This window comes from Hyla sarda, chromosome 2 (assembly GCF_029499605.1).
Source record: "Hyla sarda isolate aHylSar1 chromosome 2, aHylSar1.hap1, whole genome shotgun sequence".
NCBI lineage: Eukaryota > Metazoa > Chordata > Amphibia > Anura > Hylidae > Hyla > Hyla sarda.
The window spans coordinates 133,374,318-133,399,732 of NC_079190.1; the positions used below are offsets into that span (position 1 = coordinate 133,374,318).

The window sequence follows — 25,415 nt, forward strand, 5'->3', positions numbered from 1 at the left end:
GTATTTTGCAGCTGTGCCAATACATCTGTCCATATGTTACTATATCTGATCTGTTTCCAGCCTTTATAGCCTACAAACCTCTGATAATAATCTTATGTGGAGGATACAATCATAGTAAGTGCCAGTGTTTCCCAACCAGGGTGCCACCAGCTGTTACAAAACTACAACTCCCAGCATGTCCAGACAGCTTTTGGCTGTTTGGGCATGCTCGGGGTTGTAGTTTTGCAACAGCTGGAGGCAACCTGTTTGGGAAACACTGGTCTATGCAGAAATGCAAGTTAATATCTCAGGCACAGAAATGAGCTTTACTGGCACATCACAGCAAGCTTCCCTTAACAATCATGGCGCCGTTAGTTCCTCACAACCTTTGTCGCTGTCTGTGACGTCACGGGCTCGGCGCTGGTTGGCTAACCCTGCGGGGTCACACGGAGGCTGTTGGACGGCGGGTGCCTGTCAACCTTTGTTGTAGTTGTCGTCATAGACGAGCGCCGCGCGCGGCCAGATGAGGTGTCACCGTCTCCGGACTTGTGTGAATTAATGGTAGGAGTAAGTGAGAGAGCTCGCGAGGGTCGTCGTGTGTGTGCGGAGGTGTGCCCGACCGAGGGGAGTCGTGCGGAAGATGGCAGACGTGACGAGTACATCCCTGGGCCAGGAGGAAGGCTGGTAAGCTGAGGTGGCCTTACACCGGGGATACATGCTGCCATGCTGTGCCGGTGTATATGGCGCTCACTATAGTGCTGTGTTCACACAGTGCGGCAGCTGTGGAACCTCCACCCCTTGTAGGAGACTATTACTGTTGCCTGTGTGAGGGAGGACACACCTGAGTATAAGCAAGGATACAGCTTGGGATCACACTCAGTATAGACAGTCTACATGGAAGGAACATATGCTGACTGTGGCAGTGCTGGGTCCTGACAAGCCTGCCCCTTGGACTACTACTACTACTACTACTACTACTGCTGCTGCTGCCTTTCTTCATCCTATTGTGCCAGGGCTGCAAAAAAACAAACAAACCTTAAAAGGGCACTTCACTGCCCCAGAGTTAAGAAGATTTAGTTTCGAACACTGAATGTAGGCTGCGGGGTCGTGATGTCACAGCCACGACCCCTCAGTGCAAGTCAATGGGAGGGGGCGTACGCCCCCTCCCATAGACTTGCATTGAGGGGGCGTGGCCATGACGTCCCGACCCCGCAGCCCACACCCAGCGTTCGGAACTAAATCTTCCGAATGCTCTGGCAGTGGAGTACCCCTTTAAGGGTACGTTCACATTTACAGAATCCTGCGCAGATTTGCTGCGCAGGAATTATAACTGCAGATTAGAAGCTGTGCTCTGTTATTAAATTTACATTAAAATCTGCAGCAGAAAATCCTGTGCAATAAATCTGCGTACGTGTTAACGTACCCTAAAGGGGTATTCTGGCCAAAGACATCTTATCCCCTAGCCAAAGGATAGGGAATAAGATGTCTGATTGCGGGGGACCCGCCGGGATCTCTGCACAACACCCACATTCTATGCCGGGCTACTGCTCCAGTTTCGGAAACCTCTTTGTTGCACCACGCTCCTCCATTCATGTCTATGGGAGGGGGCATGATGGCTGTGAGCAGACATTTTATCCCCTATCTTCTGGATAGGGGATAAGATGTTTTTGGCCGGAATACCCCTTTAACTCGCCTTTCTTCATTACCTGGTTGCACCGCTGTTGGTCTTCTTCCTTCTTACGTGTGCACAGATCGTCACACTCCGGTCAGTGGATTTCTGGCCGCAGCGATGTCCCTCCTTGGACGGTGATGGGCTGAGCACAGTATCATGTAAGGAGCCTGGGCCCCGCCTTCTCCCTGCTGCCCGGACTCCTTAGGCTCCTTTCACGCTACCCTTTGTGCGCGGTAGTGTGACGTCCATTAGGAAGACAGCGGGAGAAAAACTTGTCTTGTCTTTTTCTCCCGCTATCATCGGCTGCAATAACGGTAGTTATAACGGACATTAGAGGAATCCCACTCAAGTGAATGGGATCCTCTTTGCCTGTTATGACTCCTGTTAGGCTCCATTACAATAACGGACTTTAAGGGTGGTGATAGTGGGGGGAAAAAAAAGCAGCCCTTAAAGGGGTACTCCACTGGCCCAGCATCTGGAACATTTTGTTCCAATCGCTGGGTGTGGGCTGCGGGGGTCGTGACGTCACGGCCACACCCCTTGTCATGTCACGTCACGCCCCCTCAATGCAAGTCTATGGGAGGAGGCGTGGCGGCAGCCGTCACTCCCCCTCCCATAGACTTGCATTGAGGAGGTGTGACGTGACATCACAAGGGGTGTGGCCATGACGTCACGACCCCCGCAGCCCGCACCCAGTGATTTGAAGCTGCAGATTTTTTGTTGTAGATTTTAATGTTAACTACGTGCCTGATCACAGCTTCAAATCCTGCGCATTAAATGTGTGCAGGACACTGTATCTGTCAGTACCCTCTCCAGGGCTGCTTTTCGTCAGCCTTTGAGCCCATGATGCCAAGTTATAATACTTAATAATATGCCTCTGTGCTCCTCTTTGTCCCATTTTCGTGCACGGGGCCCACACCCGTAAGTGCAATTTTTTTTTTATCTTACTGTTGCCTCTGACCTTTCCCAGCATTCCATGCAGCGAGAGACATTATATCAAAGTCACATGGTCTTTAGGGGACATGGCTATGATACAGTGGATAATGAGGTGGAATAGATTTACTAAAGTAATGCAATCCGCCCATGTCAGCATAGGCACACCCATTGGAGACCATGTGACATGATAAATTTGGAGTGATTCATCAAAACTTGTACAGAGGAAAAGTCGACAAGTTGCCCATAGCAACCAATCAGGTCCCTTCTTTCATTTTTGAAAAGGCCTCTGAAAAATAAAAGAAGCAATCTGATTGGTTGTTATGGGCAACTCAGTACCTTTTCTTCTGCACAGGTTTTGCTGAATCTCCCCCATTGTCTCTGCCTGCATGTAGCATGGATCCTGTGCTTAAAGACTTGAAAAAGCGGTCCACAGAGGTAATATAAGCAGATACAGTGTTATAACTTGGCATCATGGGATCAAATGCTGTAGGAAAAATCCTGGAATACCCCTTTAGCTGCGAACTGTTATTTCTGCTAGGGCTTGTGACTGTAGCTTATATATATATTTATATTTAAAAACATGTAAGTAGATTCAGAGATATACTTAATAATAATATTTCTCTATAAATCACACCCAGATTGGTTCCCTGTCCCTATTGGGGCTCACAATCTAAAGTCACCGATAAGTATGTTTTAGGAATGTGGGTGGAAACCCATGCAAACACCACGAGAACGCACAAACTCATTTGAACCCAGGACCCCGGTGCTGCAAACCATTGAGCTACTGTGTTTACTACAATATAAGGGAGGAGACTAAGCTTTAGATGAACTATACAGCCCGAGTCTTGGTCCTAACTACTAGCAGAGGCTAAGTCTGGGAGTTTGTACAGAACAGAAAATAAATCTAAGAATGGTTAAGTCAGCAGACCTGTGCATTAGAAGCAGCATTATGGTAAAATAACAGTCTGAGAGACGAGAGAAAATAGGTGGTTGGAAGATGATCGGAAGTTAAGTCTAGAGTTCGTGATTGGAGCAGACGAGCATGTGATTAAGGAGTGAAGGCGCTACAGCTCCTTACAAGAGCAGAGCAGGGCACGTCTTTTCCACGTCACAGAGCTGACTTGTGACCCCTGACAAAGCCAGTCCACCGGTAAAATGTCGGGGAGGCTTCTCTATGCATTGTTAACCTCAGAAGTCACAATGAGCTAATAATAGTGACCAGTACTACACACTGTCTACAGCAATAGCCAATACTAGAGGCTATACAATAGGCAGACTTGGTTGATGGTGAGAAGAGTTACAATCCCTTGCAGAAATAGCATTATAGTGTTAGTAAAAACTGGTGGTGTTAATGGTTTCCATATCTAGTTACCCAATATTGACAATTATTATGGGTTCTTTAGTTAGTGGGCTTTTGTCCCCTTGGGGGAGTATACCTTAAGGGGTTTTGTAATGTAAACTAATATAACTGGACACACTATAAAAGTGGTCTACAAACTGTATACCTCCTGCTGTTGCAAAAGTACAACTGCCAGCATGCCCAAACAGCCAGTTGTAGTTTTTCAACAACTGGAGGTCTCCAGTTCAGAGACTACTACATTATGCTCTTCTGTTCTGGTCCCAGCACAACCTTTACCGTCTTTGGATGATGCCCTCTGCCCATGCCTTACCGGGGCGCCTATATTTATTCATGGGCTCACCGGTAGTTAGTACAAGATCAGTGAGGCTGCAGTGTGCACCAGAAACGCCATTAGCGGAGGCTGTCATCCAGAGGCAGTGGTAAGGACCAGAGCAGGGCTGCTGGATAGGGGGTATAATGTTCTTAGTTATGTTAACCATATAAGAAGTAGTCATTTTTCAACATCCCTTTAAGGCAGAAGAGCTTGACTAAAGAATACTTTTTTAATTAGTTGCTATGACTATAATGATCTAAGTAAGTGATGTCCAAACTGTGGCCCCCCAGATGTTGCAAAACTACAACTCCCAGCTTGCCCAGACAGCCGTTTGCTGTCTGGGCATGCTAGGATTTGCAAAGCATGCTGGGATTTGTAGTTTTGCAACATCTGGAGGGCCACAGTTTGGAGATCAGTGGTCTAAGTAGACCAAGAGAACTTCCATATTTTAGAGCATTCGGTCACATTGACTGTTGCGCTGACTGTTACCTATAGTCTACACAAATGGTTCCAAAGGCTCTGATTGGAGCATTAATACTTACGAGATGAATCAGTTTCTTAGGGCTCGGTACTATGTAAAGGTAAACGGCTCCAGTGAACAGCAGCCAGCCTATTATAGGTGCTTGTTACAGGGGAGATGTGTGGGGGGAATTTATCATTAGTGGTAGAGCAGTTTTTCGCAATGATTTGATTGAGCAAACAGTTTGCTCTTTTTCACATAGTGTAGCTCAGTGTTTCCCAACCAGGGTGCCTCCAGCTGTTTCAAAGCTACAACTCCCAGCATGCCTGGACAGCTTGTAGTTTTGCAACAGCTGGAGGCACCCTGGTTGGGAAACACTGTTGTGTTGTATTAGAACAAATTTCCAACTGTGATATGCAGTGGTAACATATTTTAAAAGTTGTACCTTTTTACATATAGGCACAATACATGACATTTTGGCATAAGTGTACACCATAATTTTGCCAGTTTAGAGAAAGTAAGTTGAGTAACTTTAGTGGACTTGTTCCAAATTTATCATTCCACCTTTTTTGATAAATTAGGTGCAAGAACACAAAATACCCTCCACAACTTCAAACTGTAGAAAATGACTTCACACCTACATTGATAAGACTTCCCCATAGACTGGTGAGAAAAGGGACATTTATAAGGAAGAACGGTATCACCACATCAGCAGGCAAAGGTATGAGCTATAAATTAGCACCTCTTAGTTTGGCAAAAATACATTTAGGAACAAAAAATAAATAAATAAAAGTAATAATTCATTCAGATAGAAATGTCAGATTGTGCCGAAACTTGGCATGCATTTATGTCTCATGCAAATGTGTTGACCAATCTTTTAGAAGTTGATGTTAGGGCACGTGCGTAAAACAGGATCCAGACATTGTCAGTAGAGAAGATACTTCTGCTCCTACAGTTTCCTTTTCCACCATCCAGGCACAGGTGACACCTTCACTAAACACTGCTGTCTCTGTCTGGGCCATTTCTAAGCGCTTAGCAGAAGGAAATTTGGTGTCATGGGGGACATTGATGTGAGGTAGTATAGATTTTACCCTTGTTTGCTTGGTGTATTTTTTTTACAGTTTGTCAAAATTTTACCAAAATGGTGCAGACTGGATTTCTGCACAATTGTAGAAACCGGTGAGCTGCAGAAGGAGGTTTAAGCTTTTTGCTCTGGCATCTGACATATTTGTACGTGTCCTGTTAGGTGATGTAAGTTTGTGCAAAAAAATTCATAAAAATAAAAACACATCTAAATTTAATTTGCGTAAATAATAAATACAGCTTCACTGCAAAAAGTGGTATATGGTGCACGAAACAGTAGACAGCTTTGAAAGAACAGTGTGTTGTCTTCCTGGTGCTCGAGTTTGGCACATCACGGATGGGATTGACAGGTTGCTGGGTGGGGCTGGAGAGGACCCAGCAGTCATGGTACATATTGGCACCAAGGACAAGGACCTCCAAGGTAGTATTTTCTGTAATATTACCTGTACCACGAGCCACACCAGAGAGGCAGCGGGAGGTTAGGGATGTAAACAAGTGGCTCAGAAGCTGGTGTAGGAAGGAGGGGTTTGGGTTCATGGAGAACTGGGCCGACTTCACTGTCAGATACCGACTCTACCGTAGGGACGGGCTGCACTTCAATGGGGAGGGTGCAGCTGTGCTTGGGGAGAAGATGGCTAGAAGGGTGGAGGAGTGTTTAACCTAGGGACTGGGGGGGAAGAAATCTACAACATAGAGGGGGAACTTATTAATGTACCTGGGGAGGGAGTGGAGGAAGGGGTTAGAATAGTTAATAGGCATAGGCTACAAAGGAAGAAAAAAAACATACACCATTGAATTGCATGTTGACTAATGCCAGAAGTCTGACCAATAAAACTGACAAACTGGAGTTGATAATGTCTGAGGAGGATTATGACATAGTGGGTATAACAGCTTTGGTTGGACCATAGCTGTGACTGGGTGATCAACATACAGGTTTATAGTCTATTCAGGAAGGATCGGACAAAACAGAAAGGGGGAAGAGTTTGTCTTTATGTAAAGTCCAGTCTGAAGGCCGCACTGCGGGAGGATATACGGGAGGAAAAACTATAATGTGGAGTCATTATGGATAGAAATATATGGAGATAAGAATAAAAAAAAAATTCTGATAGGGGTTTGCTATAAGCCTCCAAACATAATGGAATAGGCAGAAGATCAATTACTGAGGCAAATAAACAAGGCAGCAAATCTAAATGATGTGATAATAATGGGGGACTTTATCTATCCTGATATAAACTGGGAGACTGAGTCCTGTGAATCTCATAAAGGAAACAGGTTTCTGACTATAACTAAAGACAATTATCTGTCCCAAATGGTGCAGGACCTGACCAGAGGGGGCTCTCTACTAGACTTAATATTAACCGACAGACCTGACAGAGTAACTAATGTACAAGTAGAAGGACACCTAGGAAATTGTGATCATAATATAATACATTATAACTTGTTCTTCAATAAGGGAATCTCTCGGGGTGCTACAAAAACATTGAACTGTAGGAAAGCAAAGTTTAATCAACTCAGAGAAGCCCTTAATAATATAAAATGGGATAATGTCCTCAAAAACAGGAATACTGACACTAAATGGGAGACTTTTAAAAATATTCTAATTTCTCACTGTAAGATGTATATACCTTATGGGAAGAAAAAAGAAAACCAATATGGATGAATAAGAACGTTAAGGGGCAATAAATGACAAAACTAAAGCATTTAAGATACTAAAGCAAGTGAAGAGGCATTAAAAAGCTATAGAGAAAAATGTAAAATATGTAAAAAACAGATAAAAATCATGGCGTGCATCAATAAGGGCATAGATGCCGACGACAAGGAAATATTTCTACCGCTGTACAAATCACTAGTCAGAAAACACATAGAATACTGTGTACAGTACTGGCCACGAGTGTACAAGAAAGATATAGTGGAGCTGAAGAGGGTTCAAAGACGGAGAATGGGAGGACTACAGTACCCAGAAAGATTATCAGAATTAGGGTTATTTTAGTTTAGAAAAAAGAAGGCGACCTAATATCTATGTATAAAAATATCAGAGGGCATATTTATTTATACACAGAACTGTATCTACTACAAGGGGGCATCCTCTACGTTTAAAGGAAAGGTTTCTACTAGGGATCGACCAATATCGTTTTTTTAGGGCCGATACCGATAATCGGTGCAGGTTAGGGCCGATAGCCGATAACTTATACCGATATTCCGGTATAAGTTATCGGCTATTTATCCCCCCGCGACACCGCTGCAGATCATTGATTTAAAGCGGGCGCTTTAAATTAATGCACTGCAGTGGCTTTTGCGGTCCCATAGGCCGCCGCCGCCACCCTCTCCCCCTGCCTGTCCGGGGGTCCTGAGACCTATCACCGCCACCGCTCCCCCCGCGTCACTGCGACCGCCACCGCACCCGCGACCGCCCCCCGCCGCACCGCACCGGCCCCATTGCCTCCCCCATCCCCGGTTTTATAATTACCTGTTCCCGGGGTCCACTCCACATCTGGCTCCGGTGGCGTCCTCCTGAACTGTCACTGTGCGCACTGACGGTGACGTCACGTCGCGCACGTCACGTCACTCGTCATTGTGCACAGCGTAACGCAGGACTCAGCAGGAGCAAGAAGTAGCGTGGGCTCTGGGAACAGGTAATTATAAAACCGGGGATGGGGGAGGCAATGGGGCCGGGGCGGTGGGGGGTGCGGCGGGTCGGGCGGGCGGTCACGTTGCGGCGGGTCGGGGGGGGGTATGGTCGCGGTGCGGTGGGGGCGGTGCGAGGGGCGGGGCATTATCGGCTTATCGACAAGGTAATTGCTGATACCGATAATGCCCAAAATCGTGATTATCGGCCGATAATATCGGCCATACCGATAATCGGTCGATCCCTAGTTTCTACACCAGCACAGATGGGGGTTCTTTACTGTGAGAACAGTCAGACTGTAGAACTCTTTTCCGGATGAGGTCGTCATGGTGAACTTTGTAAGACAGTTTAAAAAGGGCCTGGATGCATTTTGGAGAGTAATAACATTGATGGTTATGTATACTAGATTTATAGGGACAGAACGTTGATTCAGGGATTTATTCCGATGCAATATTTGGAGTCGGGAAGGAATTTTTACCTCTAGTATGATGGTTTTTTGCCTCCCTCTGGATCAACTCAGCAGAGACTCAATAGGGATATAGGTTGAACTTGAATACTATGTATTACTGAAAATTGTGCAAAAAAAATTGTGCAAAAAATTTAATTGTGCAAAATTTGCATGACATTTAGAACATTAAAGTGGTGTAAAGCCAATGATAAATGTCCCCCATGGTGCCCATTATTATTTTCTTATCCAGTAAAAGGCATATTCCATGAAAACATTTTTTTTTCATATCGGCTCCAGAAAGTTAAACAGATTTGTAAATTACTTCTATAAAAAAAATCTTAATCCTACCGGAGTGCCTGCTGATTCCCACAGGCGTAAGTGGTTAAAGGGGCATTACATGAAAAATACATTTTTTTTTTTCATATCAACTGGCTCCAAAAAGTTAAACAGATTTGTAAATTGCTTCTATTAAAAAAAATCTTATTCCTACCAGTACTTATCAGCTGCTGAAGTTGAGTTGTTCTATTCTGTCTCACCTCAGTGCTCTCTGCTGACACCTCTGTCTCAGGAACTGTCCAGAGTAGCAGCAAATCCCCATAGCAAACCTCTCCTGCTCAGGACAGTTCCCGAGACAGACAGATGTGTCAGCAGAGAGCACTGTGGTCAGACAGAAAATAACAACTCAACTTCAGCAGCCGATAAGTACTGGTAGGATTAAGATTTTTTTTAATAGAAGCAATTTACAAATCTGTTTAACTTTTTGGAGCCAGTTGATGTGAAAAAAAAAAATGTATTTTTCATGTAATGCCCCTTTAACCACTTACGCCTGTGGGAATCAGCAGGCACCCCGCGCAAATGCCCAGGGGGGTCATCAGACCCCCCCATGTCGGCGATTCTGGGTCATGTGGGTCTATGGTGGCCCGGTGACCCGGAATATAAGGGGGGGATCGGGTTGTCTAAGACACCCACGATCCCCCTGAAGGGACAGGAGTGAGGTGGCAGGGGTGCCACCCCTCCTATCCCTGCTATTGGTCGTCAAGGAGCAACGACCAATAGCAGATGGGGGCGGGGGGGGGGGGGGTTAACTTTCGGTTTCCCCGTTCTGCTCACCCACAATAGGCGGGACAGGATGGGGAAATCGAAGGGGACTGACTGCAGAAGATCCACTTACCATCCGGAGGCTGCATGCGGCTGGATCGTACAGAAGCCGGTAAGTTGCCTAGCAGCATCTGGAGGGCTACAGTCTGAGACCACTATACTGTGGTCTCTAAACTGTAGCCCTCCAGATGTTGCAAAACTACAACTCCTAGCATGCCCACACAGCAGTTTGCTGTCTGGGCATGCTGGGATTTGTAGTTTTGCAACATCTGGAGGGCCACATCCACTATGCAGTGGTCTCTAAACCGTAGCTCTCCAGATGTTGCAAAACTGCAAATCCCAGCATGCCCAAACAGCAAACAGTTGTCTTGGCATGCTGGGAGTTGTAGTTGCGTTACCTCCAGCTGTTGCATAACTACATCTCCCAGCATGCCCTTCGGCGATCAGTACATGCTGGGAGTTGTAGTTTTGCAAAAGCTGGAGGTTTGCCCCCCATGTGAATGTACAGGGTACATTCACACCTGCAGGTTTACAGTGAGTTTATTGCTTCAAGTTTGAGAGGCGGTAAATCTTTTGCCGTAGCTCAAACTCCTAGCGGGAGACTCACCGTAACCCGCCAGTGTGAATGTACCCTAAAAACACTACACTACACTAACACATAATGAAGGGAAAACACTACATATACACCCCATTACACTGTCCCCGCCCCCCAATAAAAATGAAAAACGTATTGTACGGCAGTGTTTCCAAAATGGAGCCTCCAGCTGTTGCAAAACAACAACTCCCAGCATTTCTGGACAGCCACGGACTGTCCAGGCATGCTGGGAGTTTAGCAACAGCTGGAGGCACCCTGTTTGGGAATCACTGGCGTAGAATACCCCTATGTCCACCCCTATGCAATCCCTAATTTAGTCCTCAAATGTGCATGGCGCTCTCTCACTTCCGAGCCCTGTCGTATTTCAAGGAAACAGTTTAGGGCCACATATGGGGTATCTCCGTACTCAGGAGAAATTACACTACAAATTTTGGGGGGCTTTTTCTCCTTTTACCCCTTATGAAAAGGTAAAGTTGGAGTCTACACCAGCCTCTTAGTGTAAAAAAATTACAAGTTTTACACTAACATGCTGTTGTTGCCCCATACTTTTTTATTTTCACAAGAGGTAAAATGAAAAAAAGCCCCCCAAAATTTGTAACTCAATTTCTCCTGAGTACGGAAATACCCCATATATGGGCGTAAAATGCTCTGCTGATGCACAACAAGGCTCAGGAGTGAGAGTGCACTATGTACACTTGAGGCCTAAATTGGTGATTTGCACAGGGGTGGCTGATTTTACAGCGGTTCTGACAGAAATGCAAAAAAATAAATACCCACATGTGACCCCATTTTGGAAACTACATCCCTCACAGAATGTAACAAGGGGTATAGTGAGCCTTAACACCCCACTGGTGTTTGACAAATTTTCGTTAAAGCTGGATGGGAAAATGAGAAAAAAAATAAAATGCTGGTGTAACCCTAAATTTTTCATTTTCACAAGGGAAAATAGGAAAAAAGCCCCCCAAAATTTGTAAATGGTACATTTGGGAAAAAAACTGCACCTAAGTGAAAAAAAAAAATTCTTCCATTTACACATCCGACTTTAACGAAATGTCATCAAACACCTGTGGGGTGTTAAGGCTCACTGGACCCCTTGTTATGTGCCTTGTGGGGTGTAGTTTCCAAAATGGTATGCCATGTGTTTTTTTTTTTTTTGCTGTTCTGGCAACATAGGGGCTTCCTAAATGTGACATGCCCCCCCAAAAACCATTTCAGAAATACTCACTCTCCAAAATCCCACTGTCGCTCCTTCCCTTCTGAGCCCTCTACTGCGCCCGCCGAACACTTGACATACACATATGAGGTATTTCCTTACTCGAGAGAAATTGGGTTACAAATTTTAAGAGGATTTTTCTCCTTTTACCGCTTGTAAAAATTTGAAAACCTGGTCTACAAGAACATGCGAGTGTAAAAAATGAAGATTTTTTAATTTTCTCCTTCACTTTGCTGCTATTCCTGTGAAACACCTAAAGGGTTAACACACTTACTGAATGTCATTTTGAATACCTTGAGGGGTGCAGTTTTTATAATTGGGTCCATTATGGGGTATTTCTAATATGATGGCCCTTCAAATCCACTTCAAACCTGAAATGGTCCCTGAAAAATTCAGATTTTGAAAATTTTGTGAAAAATTGGAAAATTGCTGCTGAACTTTGAAGCCCTCTGATGTCTTCCGAAAGTAAAAACATCTCAACTTTATGATGTAAAGTAGACATATTGGGGGATATATATCAAAGCTGTCTATGTGCTTCATCAATATAGACCAAACTACAGAGTGTTTGGCTGGTCTATTGTGCGCCTAATTTATCAAAAGTCGCACGGCTCTTGATAAATTCTGCGCACAGACTTTGTGATCTATGCTTTAGTCTATATTTAAACCTGCTGCAGCATGGTCTGACATTTCGGCGTACTTTCAGCCGATGCGACTTGTCGCTGAAAAGTCACTTTTGATAAATTCAGCACCAATGCATTTTCCAATGCATTTCCGTCTAAAATAGACTAGCATGCATCATGTTCTAAAAATCCTCTAGTGCAAAAGTCGCAAAAAAGTCGCACATATTTAGACTGTGACTTTCTGTGCGACAAATTTAGACAGGAAAAACCAGTCTAAATCCTTTGATAAATATCCCCCATTGTATATTTGAATCAATATATAATTTATTTGGAATGTCCATTTTCCTTATAAGCAGAGAGTTTCAAAGTTAGAAAAATGCAAAATCTTTAAAAAAATTTCATCAAATTTTGGAATTTTTCACCAAGAATGATGCAACTATCGACAAAATTTTTACCACTAACATAAAGTAGAATATGTCGCGAGAAAACGTCTCGGAATCAGAATGATAGGTAAAAGCATCGCAGAGTTATTTATGCTTAAAGTGACAGTGGTCAGATGTGCAAAAAACTCTCTGGTCCTACAGTGAAAATTGGCCTGGTCCTTAAGGGGTTAAGGACAAAGGACGTAGCTGTATTCCCTTGTCCCACTCCCTTTCTATAACAGGAGCTCAGGAGCAGAGCCCACATCTTAGCGAGGTGGTCGCGGCAGCTATCAGCCACCGGGACCTGTGGCTAATGCTGGATATCAACGATAGCGGTGATGTCCGGCATTAACATCTTAGGCGCCACGACCAAAGTTGATTGCAGCGTTTAAAATGTAAAAAAAAAAATATATATTCTCACGTTACTATGTTCCGTCACAAAATAACGGCAGTTATTAATAACGGGCTAGAACAGGTTAAAACGGCTATTAGAAAAAACCCATAGACTATAATGGGATTTTCTAATGGCCGTAAAGGATTTTGTAACTTTCAGCTGATTTTCAGACGGAACTTCGTACGGATCTTTAAAACTGAGTAATTTTGTAGTGTGAAACAAGCCTAATACAGAATAAAGGTAAGGTGTCATTTTTACTGAAAAGTGCTCTGCGTAGAATCGGAAGCCCCCAAATTTACAAAATGGCATTCTTTTTTTGATTTTGCCCCACAAATATATATATATATATATTTTTTGTTTCCTGTAGATTTTGTGGTTAGATTATTGATGTCATTACAAAGTAAAATTGGTGGTGCAAAAACTAGTCCTTATTTGGGTCTGTAGGTGCAAAATTGAAAGCGTTATGATTTTTAGAACATGAGGTGGAAAAAGCGAAAGTGCATATACAATATATAGTAGGTGTGTGAATAATGAAATATGTCATGTAATCGGTTGCAATGGGTAACTGCACCACACTTTCTCTACACAGGTTACGAGAAATCTCCCCATATGTATTTTGTATATGGTGCATTTTTTGTGCCTTGAATGACACTTTTTGAGTCTTGCTTTTTTTTCCCCTTCTATATTGGCAATGAAAATTAAAATACCATTGACTGTCTTTCTGCTGTCTCAAACATCATGACCTCCTATATCTGAAACGGAACTTCTTTTTTTTATCGACTAATCTATGTAAACCTGACATTTCCATCTCAGTTTGTGGTACTACCATAACTCTTGGGCAGCAAGTTTGCTTTCTTGGAATAATGCTAGACTCTGATCTGTCTTCCGTCCCTTTCACGTTCATGTCACCTGCACCTTAGAAACATCTCCAAAATTTGCTAGTTTCTCAATGTGGAAACAGCTAAAACTTTAATTGTTTTTTAGATTGGTTTTTGCCTTGACTATTGTAACTCTTTAACAATAAGCCTTCCCTTCTCTAAACTCTTCCCTTTATCAGTCCATCCTGAATGCATCCAGACTTATCATCTTCGACAACCGTTACAGTAATGCCTCCCCCTGTGTCAGTCACTAAACTGGTAACCCATTGAGTCCAGAATTGAGTACAAAATCTTCACAGTCACCCTAAAAGCTCTCCACTGTGCTGCACCTCCCTCCATCTCCTACCATCTTCTACAATCTCTCACTCCCATCTCCAAGTCTTTGCCTTAGGCCTATACCCGACATCTACAGTTTTAAACAAACCTAAAAGACACATCACAGGCCTATAACATCCTCTCATTTTACCACCTTTTGAGACTTCTAGAATTTGGAGACCTCAAAAGGGCTATATTCGGCAGTCCCCCCTCCTATGCTCTATTTACTTAAAGGGGTTATCCACCAAACGGTGATTTTAGTACATACCAGGCTATTTATTTTGTGAATTGGGTATTTCCTGTTGGCGTTCGGTCTCTTAAACTACACATCTCATAGTTCCATGCTTGTAAGTGTGAAGTTACATTCCTCCATCCCACACATCAGCCACCCCACCCATTGCAGCACAAATGAGCTTCTAACCTGGGTTCCTACAGCTGTTGCAAAATGATCTCTCTCCCACCCAGAGGTCGATCCACCCATTGAAGCAGAACAGGCTCCCTTTGCACACCTGACTAGTGAGGTCATGTCTCGAGACCTGAGTCATTTTGTATGCTGTTGAAAATAAATATTGTGGCGAAATTAACAGAAGCCCACCGTCACACATGGGTAAAGACACTATATTATGAACTACACTAACTTTACAGCCCCTGTAGCATTATCAAATAAAAAAAATATCCTGGAATACCCCTTTAAGACTTTCAAAGATTATCTGACTGGTTCACCCTCCTTTATGTAACATATATACAACATGGCTGGACCATTGAATCAATAAAACACTTTGAACAGGTTTTGATACATCTCCCCCAAATGTAAAGTTGCTGAGTTGCCCATAGCTAGGGATCGACCGATTATCGGTATGGCCGATAATCACGATTTTGGGCATTATCGGTATCGGCAGCATTTACTTTGCCGATAAGCCGAGAATGCCCTGCCCCCCACACCACCGCGCCGCGACCGCCCCCCCGACCCACGACCGCCCCCCCCGACCCACCGCGTCGCACCCCCCACCGTAGTGCTGGGCGGTATACCGGTATGAACCGGATACCATTTTTTTTTTCTCCCATGGTATGGATTTTTGCCCATACCGCTATACCGGTCGGGCCACTCCCCCACCCTCCCAGTCAATAAAAAAAATTAAACTTGCCCATAATGGGGGTGGTCTGGGCCATCCATCCTTCCTGTAGTGTCCGGCGGCATGCCGGGTGGAGGGTGAACCGGTCCGGGCTGTCCTTCTCCGGGGGTCCTCTACTCCACTCCGGGCAGGCTCCGGCCTAGTGCGCTGCATAGACGCCGTAACGTCGGGTGTGTCGCTGCGCACGGGCGTCACTGCACAGCGGCGTCTATGCTGTGTTACTAGGCCAGAGCCTGCCCGGAGTGGAGAAGAGGACCCCCGGAGAAGGACAGCCCGGACCGGTTCACCCTCCACCCGGAATGCCGCCGGACACTACAGGAAGGATGGATGGCCCGAACCACCGAGAGAAGCGGGTGGCGGCGGCGGCCTATGGCACCGCCAATGCCACTGCAGTGCATTGATTTAAAGCGCCCGCTTTAAATCAATGATCTGCAGCGGTGTTGCGGGGGGATAAATAGCCGATAACTTATACCGGAATATCGGTATAAGTTATCGGCTATCGGCCCTAACCTCCACCAATTATCGGTATCGGCCCTAAAAAACTGATATTGGTCGATCCCTACCCATAGCAACCAATCAGATTGCTTCTTTATTTTTTCAGAGGCCTTTTTAAAAATAAAAGAAGCGATCTGATTGGTTGCTATGGGCAACTTAGCAGCTTTTCCTCTGGACAGGTTTTGATAAAGGTATTGAGTGGGCTCGAGTCAGGAGCCTGCTCCGTGCGCCCTTAGCAGCACCATCACTGAATAGATCCGTCATGTGTCGCAAAGGGGTTAACAGACTTAGTATTATGCTTTGTGCAGTACTTAATGTTCTATGCGCTCCATTCGCCATCTTTCAATCAAAGCGACGCTTCTACTCCTCAGATGTCTTGACAGTTCATTTTGCCTTTTGATTTTGCTATCACACTTTCCACCTTTAAAATATTGTTCTCTCTATCAGTAAAATGCTTGTCACTCCATTTTGTACCACATGGCCTTATTTTCATGAAGACCAAACACTATTATTTAGTAGAAAAAATGTATGTGCTTGTCCTAGTCAATTGTTTACTGTATCCCGGATGCTTTTGCGGACTATTGTGTGGCAAGCCTGCAAAATAAACTTGAAAATAACATTTTAACACTCCATAAAATACATGGCTTTGAGGGGAACGAATGCTGCAGAGAGAAATTGGAAGAGCGGGAATGGAAATAATTGTCAATGTCACAGAGACCTGGTTTGCATAGCTGTTAACAGCACAGAACGGCAAGACTTTCTGGGACCATTCAATTATCAATTCCCTCTTTCAGATTCGCATCACTTTCTACATTCGTGTTAAGCATTTGAACAAATGTACATGCAGGGTGAATAAAACAGCAGGGCCGTCTCTCTTTGAAGGCATCAGTGCTCTAATCCTTGTGGAGAGCGACACTGGGATGGAGAATGCCTCCTCTCCTAATGTTATCAATGAGCCTCTAACACAGACCTTTTATACTCCTTGCTTTTGAGCTGTAAAAAAAGGAAGCATTAATTCAGGGACAGTCAGGGGTACTCTATATATTTTGCTTCTGGTTAATGGAATTCTCTGGAATTAGTTAAGATCTCTTTTCACTCTGACAGGGTTTTCATTTTTGTTATAGATTGATACTGAATGCACGATAAAATACATAAAACCATGTTAGGCTAACAGCATTGGTTGAGGCTTTATTTAGATGACCATAGACCTTAGATAGCTGGCAGCCAAACACTGGCATCTATTCTTTTCAGCCACGGGGAGGCTGGGTTCACACCACATTGTTGCAATACAGTTCCTTTATACGTTTTCAAATTGAAAACCATATCATTTTTATCATTTTTTTTTTTTGCCCGTACCCAAAACTGTAGCCTACCACGGTGTTTGGTCCTGGTGAAAAACTGTATTGAAATGTATACATTTTATTTTTTTTAACATGGGAGGCAATGGGAACGGTACAGAACTGTATGTGCGTACGGTTCCATCCGGTTTTCACCATATGGTTTTTGACTTTGCACAGTTTTTTCTTGAAATTTCAATCAAACAAGTGAAACTTTATTCATAATGGAGTGAAAAGTTAAAAACTTATACATTTTTTCTTAAAAACGGATGCAACCGGACATAATTTTTCAAACCATATACGGATTAAAATTTGTACACATTTTTTGATGCAGTTTAGTCAGGTTTTGAGGAATCTTTTTTTTTTGCATGTATTCTCTGTGGTAGAAGGGAATAAAGGTGACCATACACTAGATATATTGCGTAGTGGGAGAGGCCAATTTAGACCATTTTCTGCTACAAGAAGTATGACAGATGACGACAGATCTGTGAGATTGTCATTTTCTCTGTTGTTAGGTGCTGTAAAAAGCTGTTCATGCCGGATGACTGACCTTCATCCCATCAATAGAAATGTGGAAATAAAAAACTAAAAAAAAAAACTACTTGTCCAAGTGCCCAAAACGAAACACAATCTACTTGTCCCTCATAAAAATGCACTTGTCTTGGTACACAAAATAATTTAAATCAAAATACTACCTAAATAAGGTCTTCATTAGTTTATTTAGTTTTTGCACTTTAGTTTTTTCTCCTCACCCTATAATAGCCATAACTTTTATTTTTCCATGTACAGACCCATATGATGGCTTGTTTTTTGTGGGACCAATTGTACTTTGTGATGACACCTTTCCGTTTTCAATAATTTATGCTCTGAAACAAAACAACAAATTTTTTGTAAGATGAAAATGGAAAAAAAAGTAAATCTAGGGTTTTTCTTTTTTACGCCATTTACCTTCTGGTTAACTCACCTGTTATTTTGATACTTTACTTTGGCCTGATTACACCAATACCAAATTCCGTCATGTTTTACTAATTACAAAAAAAAAATCTGACCCCCCCCCCCCTATAACATTTTATTTTTCTATATACTGGGCTGTATGAAAGCTCATTTTTTTGCACTGTAATCTATTTGTATCGGTACCAATTTGGTATTGAATTGACTTTTTAAACTCTTTTTTTTTTTTTTTTTTTTTTTTTACCTTTTTAAAGGACATCTGTAGTGGACATTTTTTAGAATCCCCTGTGCCCGGGATGCAAAGAAACAGAACAAACTTTAACTCGCCTACCGACGTTCCCCCGCTGCGCCAATATCGGTGTCCTAGTCCTCCAGTGCCGGTCTTCTTCCTGCTCCCTGGGGACGATCAGTCATACTGCGCTCAGCTTATCACCGGCCACAGCGATGTCCCCCCTCAGCCGGTGATAGGCTGAGCACACTGTCATCTAACATGCCCGGGCAGCAGGGAGAAGGCGGGCCCATGAATTGAACATTGGTGGGAATGGATTATCATTTGATCAGTTTTTGAGGGGTCTTCATATTAGAAATACACCATAAATTACTCTATTATAAAAAATGCACCCCTCAAAGTATTCAAAATGACATTCAGTAAGTGTGTTAACCCTTTACGTGTTTGGCAGAAATAGCAGCAAAGTGAAGGAAAAAATTCTAAATCTTAATTTTTTACACATTTGCATGTTCTTGTAGACCCAGTTTTTGAATTTTTACAAGGGGTATAAGGAGAGAAATCCCCCTAAAATTTGTAACCCATTTTCTCCAGGGTAAGGAAATACCTAATATGTGGATGTTAAGTGTTCTGTGAGTGCACTAGAGGGCTCAGAACGGAAGGAGCGACAATGGGATTTTGGAGAGTGAGTTTTTCTGAAATGGTTTTTGGGGGCATGTTGCATTTAGGAAGCCCCTATGGTGCCAGAACAACAAAAATAAAACACATGGCATATTATTTTGCAAACTACACCCCTCAAGGAATGTAACAAGGGGTACAGTGAGCCTTAAGGACCCAACCCAAATATACCTTAAGGACCCAGCCATTTTTTGAACATCTGACCACTGTCACTTCAAGCATTAATAACTCTGGGATGCTTTTACCTTTCATTCTGATTCCGAGATTTTTTTTTTCGTGACATATTCTACTTTATGTTAGTGGTAAAATTTTGTCGATACTTGTTTCCTTTCTTGGTGAAAAATTCCAAAATTTGATGAAAAAATTAAAAATTTTGCATTTTTTTTTTTTACTTTGAAGCTCTCTGCTTATAAGGAAAATGGATATTCCAAATAAATTATATATTGATTCACATATACAATATGTCTACTTTATGTTTGCATCATAAAGTTGACATGTTTTAACTTTTGGAAGACATCAAAGGGCTTCAAAGTTCAGCAGCAGTTTTCCAATTTTTCACAAAATTTTCAAAATCGGAATTTTTCAGGGACCAGGTCAGTTTTGAAGTGGATTTGAAGTGCCGTGATATTAGAAATACCCCACAAATTACCCAATTATAAAAACTGCACCCCTTAAAGTATCCAAAATGACATTCAGTAAGTGTGTTAACCCTTTAGGTGTTTCACAGGAATAGCAGCAAAGTGAAAGAGAAAATTCAAAATCTTCATTTTTTACACTCGCATGTTCTTGTAGACCCAGTTTTTGAATTTTTACAAGTGGTTATAGGAGACAATGCCCCCTAAAATTTGTAACCCAATTTCTCTCAAATAAGGAAATACCTCATATGTGTATGTCAAGTGTTCGGCGGGCGCAGTAGAGGGCTCAGAAGGGAAGGAGCGACAATGGGATTTTGGAGAGTGAATTTTACTGAAATGCTTTTTGGGGGGCATGTCACATTTAGAAAGCCCCTATGGTGCCAGAACACCTTTTACCTCTTGTGAAAATAAAAAGTATGGGGCAACACCAGCATGTTAGTGTAAAAAAATAAAAAAAATAAAAAAATTTACACTAACAGGCAGGTGTAGCCCCCAACTTTTCCTTTTCATAAGGGGTAAAAGGAGAAAAAGCCCCCCAAAATTTTTAGTGCAACAGTTAAGTGCCTATATGTGGCACTTAACTGTTTCCTTGAAATACGACAGGGCTCCGAATTGAGAGAGTGCCATGCGCATTTGAGGACTAAATTAGGGATTGCATAGGGATGGACATAGGGGTATTCTACGCCAGTGATTGCAAAACAGGGTGCCTCCAGCTGTTGCTAAATTCCCATCATGCCTGGGCAGTCAGTGGCTGTCCAGAAATGCTGGGAGTTGTTGTTTTGCAACAGCTGGAGGTTCCGTTTTGTAAACCCTGCCATACAATACGTTTTTAATTTTTATTGGGGGGGGGGGGGGTACAGTGTAAGGGGGTGTATATGTAGAGTTTTACTCTTTATCATGTGGTAGTGTAGTGTTTTTAGGGTACATTCGCACTGGTGTGCTACGGTGAGTTTCCCGCAAGGAGTTTGCGCTGCGGCGAAAAATTTGCTGCAGCCCAAACTTGAAGCAGTAAATTTACTGCAAACCTGCCTGTGTGAATGTACTCTGTACATTCACATGGGGGGGGGGGGGGGACGCCAAACCTCCAGCTGTTTCAAAACTACAACTCCCAGAATGCACTGGCAGACCGTGCATGCTGGGAGTTATACTTTTGCAACAGCTGGAGGCACACTGGTTGGAAAACCTTCAGTTAGGTTCTGTTACCTAACTCAGTATTTTCCAACCAGTGTGCCTCCAGCTGTTGCAAAACTACAACTCCCAGCATGTACTGATCACCGAAGGGCATGCTGGGAGATGTAGTTATGGAACAGCTGGAGGTACGCAACTACAACTCCCAGCATGCCGAGACAGCTGTTTGCTCTCTGCGCATGCTGGGATTTGCAGTTTTGCAACATCCGGAGGGCTACAGTTTCTAGACCAGTGCACAGTGATCTACAAACTGTGGACCTCCAGATTTTGCAAAACTACAAATCCCAGCATGCTCAGACAGCATACAGCTATGTGGGCATGCTAGGAGTTGTAGTTTTGCAAGATCTGGAGGGATATAGTTTAGAGACCATTGTATAGTGGTCTCAAACTGTAGCCCTCCAACTGTTGCAAAACTACATATTCCAGCATGCCGAAACAGCTGTTTGGGCATGCTGGGAGTTGTAGTTTTGCAACACCTGGAGGGCTAAAGTGTAGAGACCACTTTATAGTGGTATCAGACTGTAGCCCTCCAGATCAACTTACCGACTTCCGTAGTATCCCGGGAGCCGTTCTCTTCTGACGCCGATCACCGTCGCCCGCAGCCTCCGGACGGGTAAGTGATCTTCGGCGTTCGGTCCGCTTCATTTCCCCATTCTGCCCCGCCTATTATGGGTGGGTAGGACGGGGAAAACGAAAGTTAACCCCCCGCCCCCGATCAGCTATTGGTGGTCGCGTCTAGAGCACCAATAGCAGGGATAGGAGGGCTGGCAACCCTGCCACCTCACTCCTATCCCTTCAGGGGGATCGTGGTGTCTTAGACAACCGCGATCCCCATTATATTCCGGGTCACCATAGACCTGTATGACCTGGAATCGGCGCAAATCGCAAGTGTGAATTCACTTGCGATTTGCGCCGATCGCCGACATGCATTGATATCAGCAGTTACCCCAGTCCGTTCCCCGCCCGGCGGGGACTGAAATTTCCACGGGCGTATGGATACGGCCTGGGTCCTTAAATACCAGAAAGCCAGGGCATTTCCATACGCCCTAGTTCCTTAACCCCTTAATGACTCAGCATTTTTCCGTTTTTGCATTTTTCATTTTTTCCTCATCACCGGTATGAGGACTCATTTTTTCCGGTGTGATGCGGGGTCACGGCGTGACCCTGTTTTTCATACCGGGACTGGGCTTATCACGCCCCCTCTTGTAGGCTTGCATTGAGGGGCGGAGCGTGACGTCACACGGGGCGGAGGCGTGACGTCACACACCGCCGGCCCGGTGGTCGCCCGTAATCAGACCCGGAGCGAACACGCTCCGGGGCTGATTACAAACTGGGTGCCACGTGCATGATCACGGGCGTCCCCAGCGGCAGGACTCCCATGATCAGGCATCTTATCCCCTATCCTTTGGATAGGGGATAAGATGTGTAAGCACCGGAGAACCCCTTAAGGACGCAGGACGTAAATGTACGTCCTGGTGCGGTGGTACTTAACGCACCAGGACGTACATTTACGTCCTGTGCATAACCGCGGGCATCGGAGCGATGCACGTGTCATGCGCGACTGATCCCGGCTGCTGATCGCAGCCAGGGACCCGCCGGCAATGGCCGACGCCCGCGATCTCGCGGGAGTCCGCCATTAACCCCTCAGGTGCCTGGCACAGATCCCGGCATCTGCGGCAGTGCGCAATTTAAATGAACGATCGGATCGCCCGCAGCGCTGCTGCGGGGATCCGATCATTCAGAACGCCGCACGGAGGTCCCCTCACCTTCCTGCTTTCGGCTCCCGGCGCCTTCTGCTCTGGTCTGAGATCGAGCAGACCAGAGCAGAAGATAGCCGATAACACTGATCTGTTCTATGTCCTATACATAGAACAGACCAGTATTAGCAATCATGGTATTGCTATGAATAGTCCCCTATGGGGACTATTCAAGTGTGTAAAAAAAAAAGTAAAAGTAAAAAAAATGTGAAAAATCCCCTCCCCCAATAAAAAAGTAAAACGTCCTTTTTTTTCCTATTTTACCCCCAAAAAGCGTAAAAAATGTCCGAACTATTAAAAAAATGTTAATGATCCCGTACGGTGAACGGCGTGAACGTAAAAATAAATAAATAAATAAAGTCCAAAATTGCTACTTTTTTAATACATTTTATTAAAAAAAAATTATACAAAAATATATTAAAAGTTTTTTATATGCAAATGTGGTATCAAAAAACAGTACAGAACATGGCGCAAAAAATGAGCCCTCACACCGCCGCTTATACGGAAAAATAAAAAAGTTATAGGTCATCAAAATAAAGGGATTATAAACGTACTAATTTGGTTAAAAAGTTTGTGATTTTTTTTAAGCACAACAATAATAGAAAAGTATGTAATAATGGGCATCATTTTAATCGTATTGACCCTCAGAATAAGGAACACACATAATTTGTACCGTAAATTGTACGGCGTGAAAACGAAACCTTCCAAAATTAGCAAAATTGCGTTTTTCTTTTTAATTTCCCCACAAAAATAGTGTTTTTTGGTTGCGCCATACATTTTATGATATAATGAGTTATGTCATTACAAAGGACAACTGGTCGCGCAAAAAACAAGCCCTCATACTAGTCAGTGGATGAAAATATAAGAGTTATGATTTTTAGAAGGCGAGGAGGAAAAAATAAAAAAGTAAAAATTTAATTGTCTGAGTCCTTAAGGCCAAAATGGGCTGAGTCCTTAAGGGGTTAAGGGGTTAAACGGGTACTTCGGTGAAAAACTTTTTTTTTTTTTTTTTTTTTTTTTAAATCAACTGGTGCCAAAAAGTTAAACAGATTTGTAAATTACTTCTATTAAAATATCTTAATCCTTCCTGTACTTATTAGCTGCTGAATACTACAGTGGAAATTCTTTTCCGTTTGAAACATAGATCGGTCTGCTGACATCATGAGCACAGTGCTCTCTGCTGACATCTCTGTCCATTTTAGGAACTGTCCAGAGTAAAAGGAAATCCCCATAGCAAACATATGCTGTTCTGGACAGTTCCTAAAATGGACAGAAGTCAGCAGAGAGTGCTGTGCTCGTGATGTCAGTTTCAAAAAGAAAAGAATTTCCGCTGTAGTATTCAGCAGCTAATAAGTACAGGAAGGATTAAGATTTTTTAATAGAAGTAATTTACAAATCTGTTTAACTTTTTGGCACCAGTTGATTTAAAAAAAATAAGTTTTTCACCGGAGTACCCCTGTAACACCCCACAGGTGTTTGACTTTTCGTTAAAGTCGGATGTGTAAATGAAAAAAAAGATTTTTTTCACTAATATGCAAAATTTATTTTTACAAGGGGTAATAGGAGAAAATGCCCCCCAAAATTTGTAACCCCATTTCTTCTGAATATGGAAATACCCCATGTATGGACATCAAGTGCTCTTGCTGGCGAACTACAGGGCTCAGAAGAGAAGGAGCGTAATTGAGCTTTTGGAGAGAGAATTTGTTTGGAAGTCAGGGGCCATGTGCGTTTACAAAGCCCCCTGTGGTGCCAGAACAGTGGCCACATGTGACCCCCATTTTGGAAACTACACCCCTCACATAATTTAATAAGGGGTGCAGTGAGTATTTACACCCCACTGGCGTTTGACAGATCTTTGGAACAGTGCGCTGTGCAAATAAAAAATTCAATTTTTCATTTTCACGGACCAAAAATCTGCCAGACACCTGTGGTGCGTGCATGCTAACTGTACCCCTTATTACATTACGTGAGGGGTGTAGTTTCCAAAATGGGGTCACATGTGGCCCCCCCCCCCCCCCCAGTGTTTTGGCACTATGGGGGCTTTGTAAACACACGTGGCTTTCATATGCCCTGCGTCCTGAAGAGGTTTAGGGGTTTAAAGAGAAAATATACAAAAAAAACTATATAGCACAACCCAGCAGCAAAATGGAGAACCTAAACCAGTGTTTCTCAAGCGTGGTCCTCACAATACCCCCAACAGGTCATGTTAAAGATTGCCTTCGTTTTTCACAGGTGAGAATTTTATTTTATGCCATATTTTATGCTGTTTATTTTATGCTATGTTTGAAATTGCAAAGAGAAATTCAGAGTGTGCGTTTCTGTTACAACATCCTTGTGATTTAATATAGACCATGTTCTTTTTATTACATATCTTTTTAACCCCTTTACTTCTTCAAGATTTGACGTGTCCACTTATTTGGTTATAACTTTGGAAGCTTTTACTTATGAAAACGATTCTGAGTTTGTTTTTTCATGACATATTGTACTTTACATTAGTGGTAAATTTTGATATATTTAGCGTTTTTTTGTAAAATCCAAAATTCCTCGAAAAAATTAGCATTTTTCAAGTTGTTACATTTTCTGCTCGTACATTAGACATAACG

General features: G+C 43.3%; 1 protein-coding gene across 1 annotated transcript in view; it reads left to right on the plus strand.

Moving 5' to 3' along the window:
• Window positions 1-418: 418 nt before the first annotated feature.
• Window positions 419-25,415, plus strand: part of TDRD3 (tudor domain containing 3) — a 288,299-nt gene continuing 263,302 nt past the window's right edge. Inside the window, exon 1 of the mRNA XM_056555486.1 lies at window positions 419-663. Coding sequence (XP_056411461.1) covers window positions 620-663 — 44 coding nt within the window. The 5' untranslated portion in view covers window positions 419-619. The remainder of the gene's footprint in view (window positions 664-25,415) is intronic.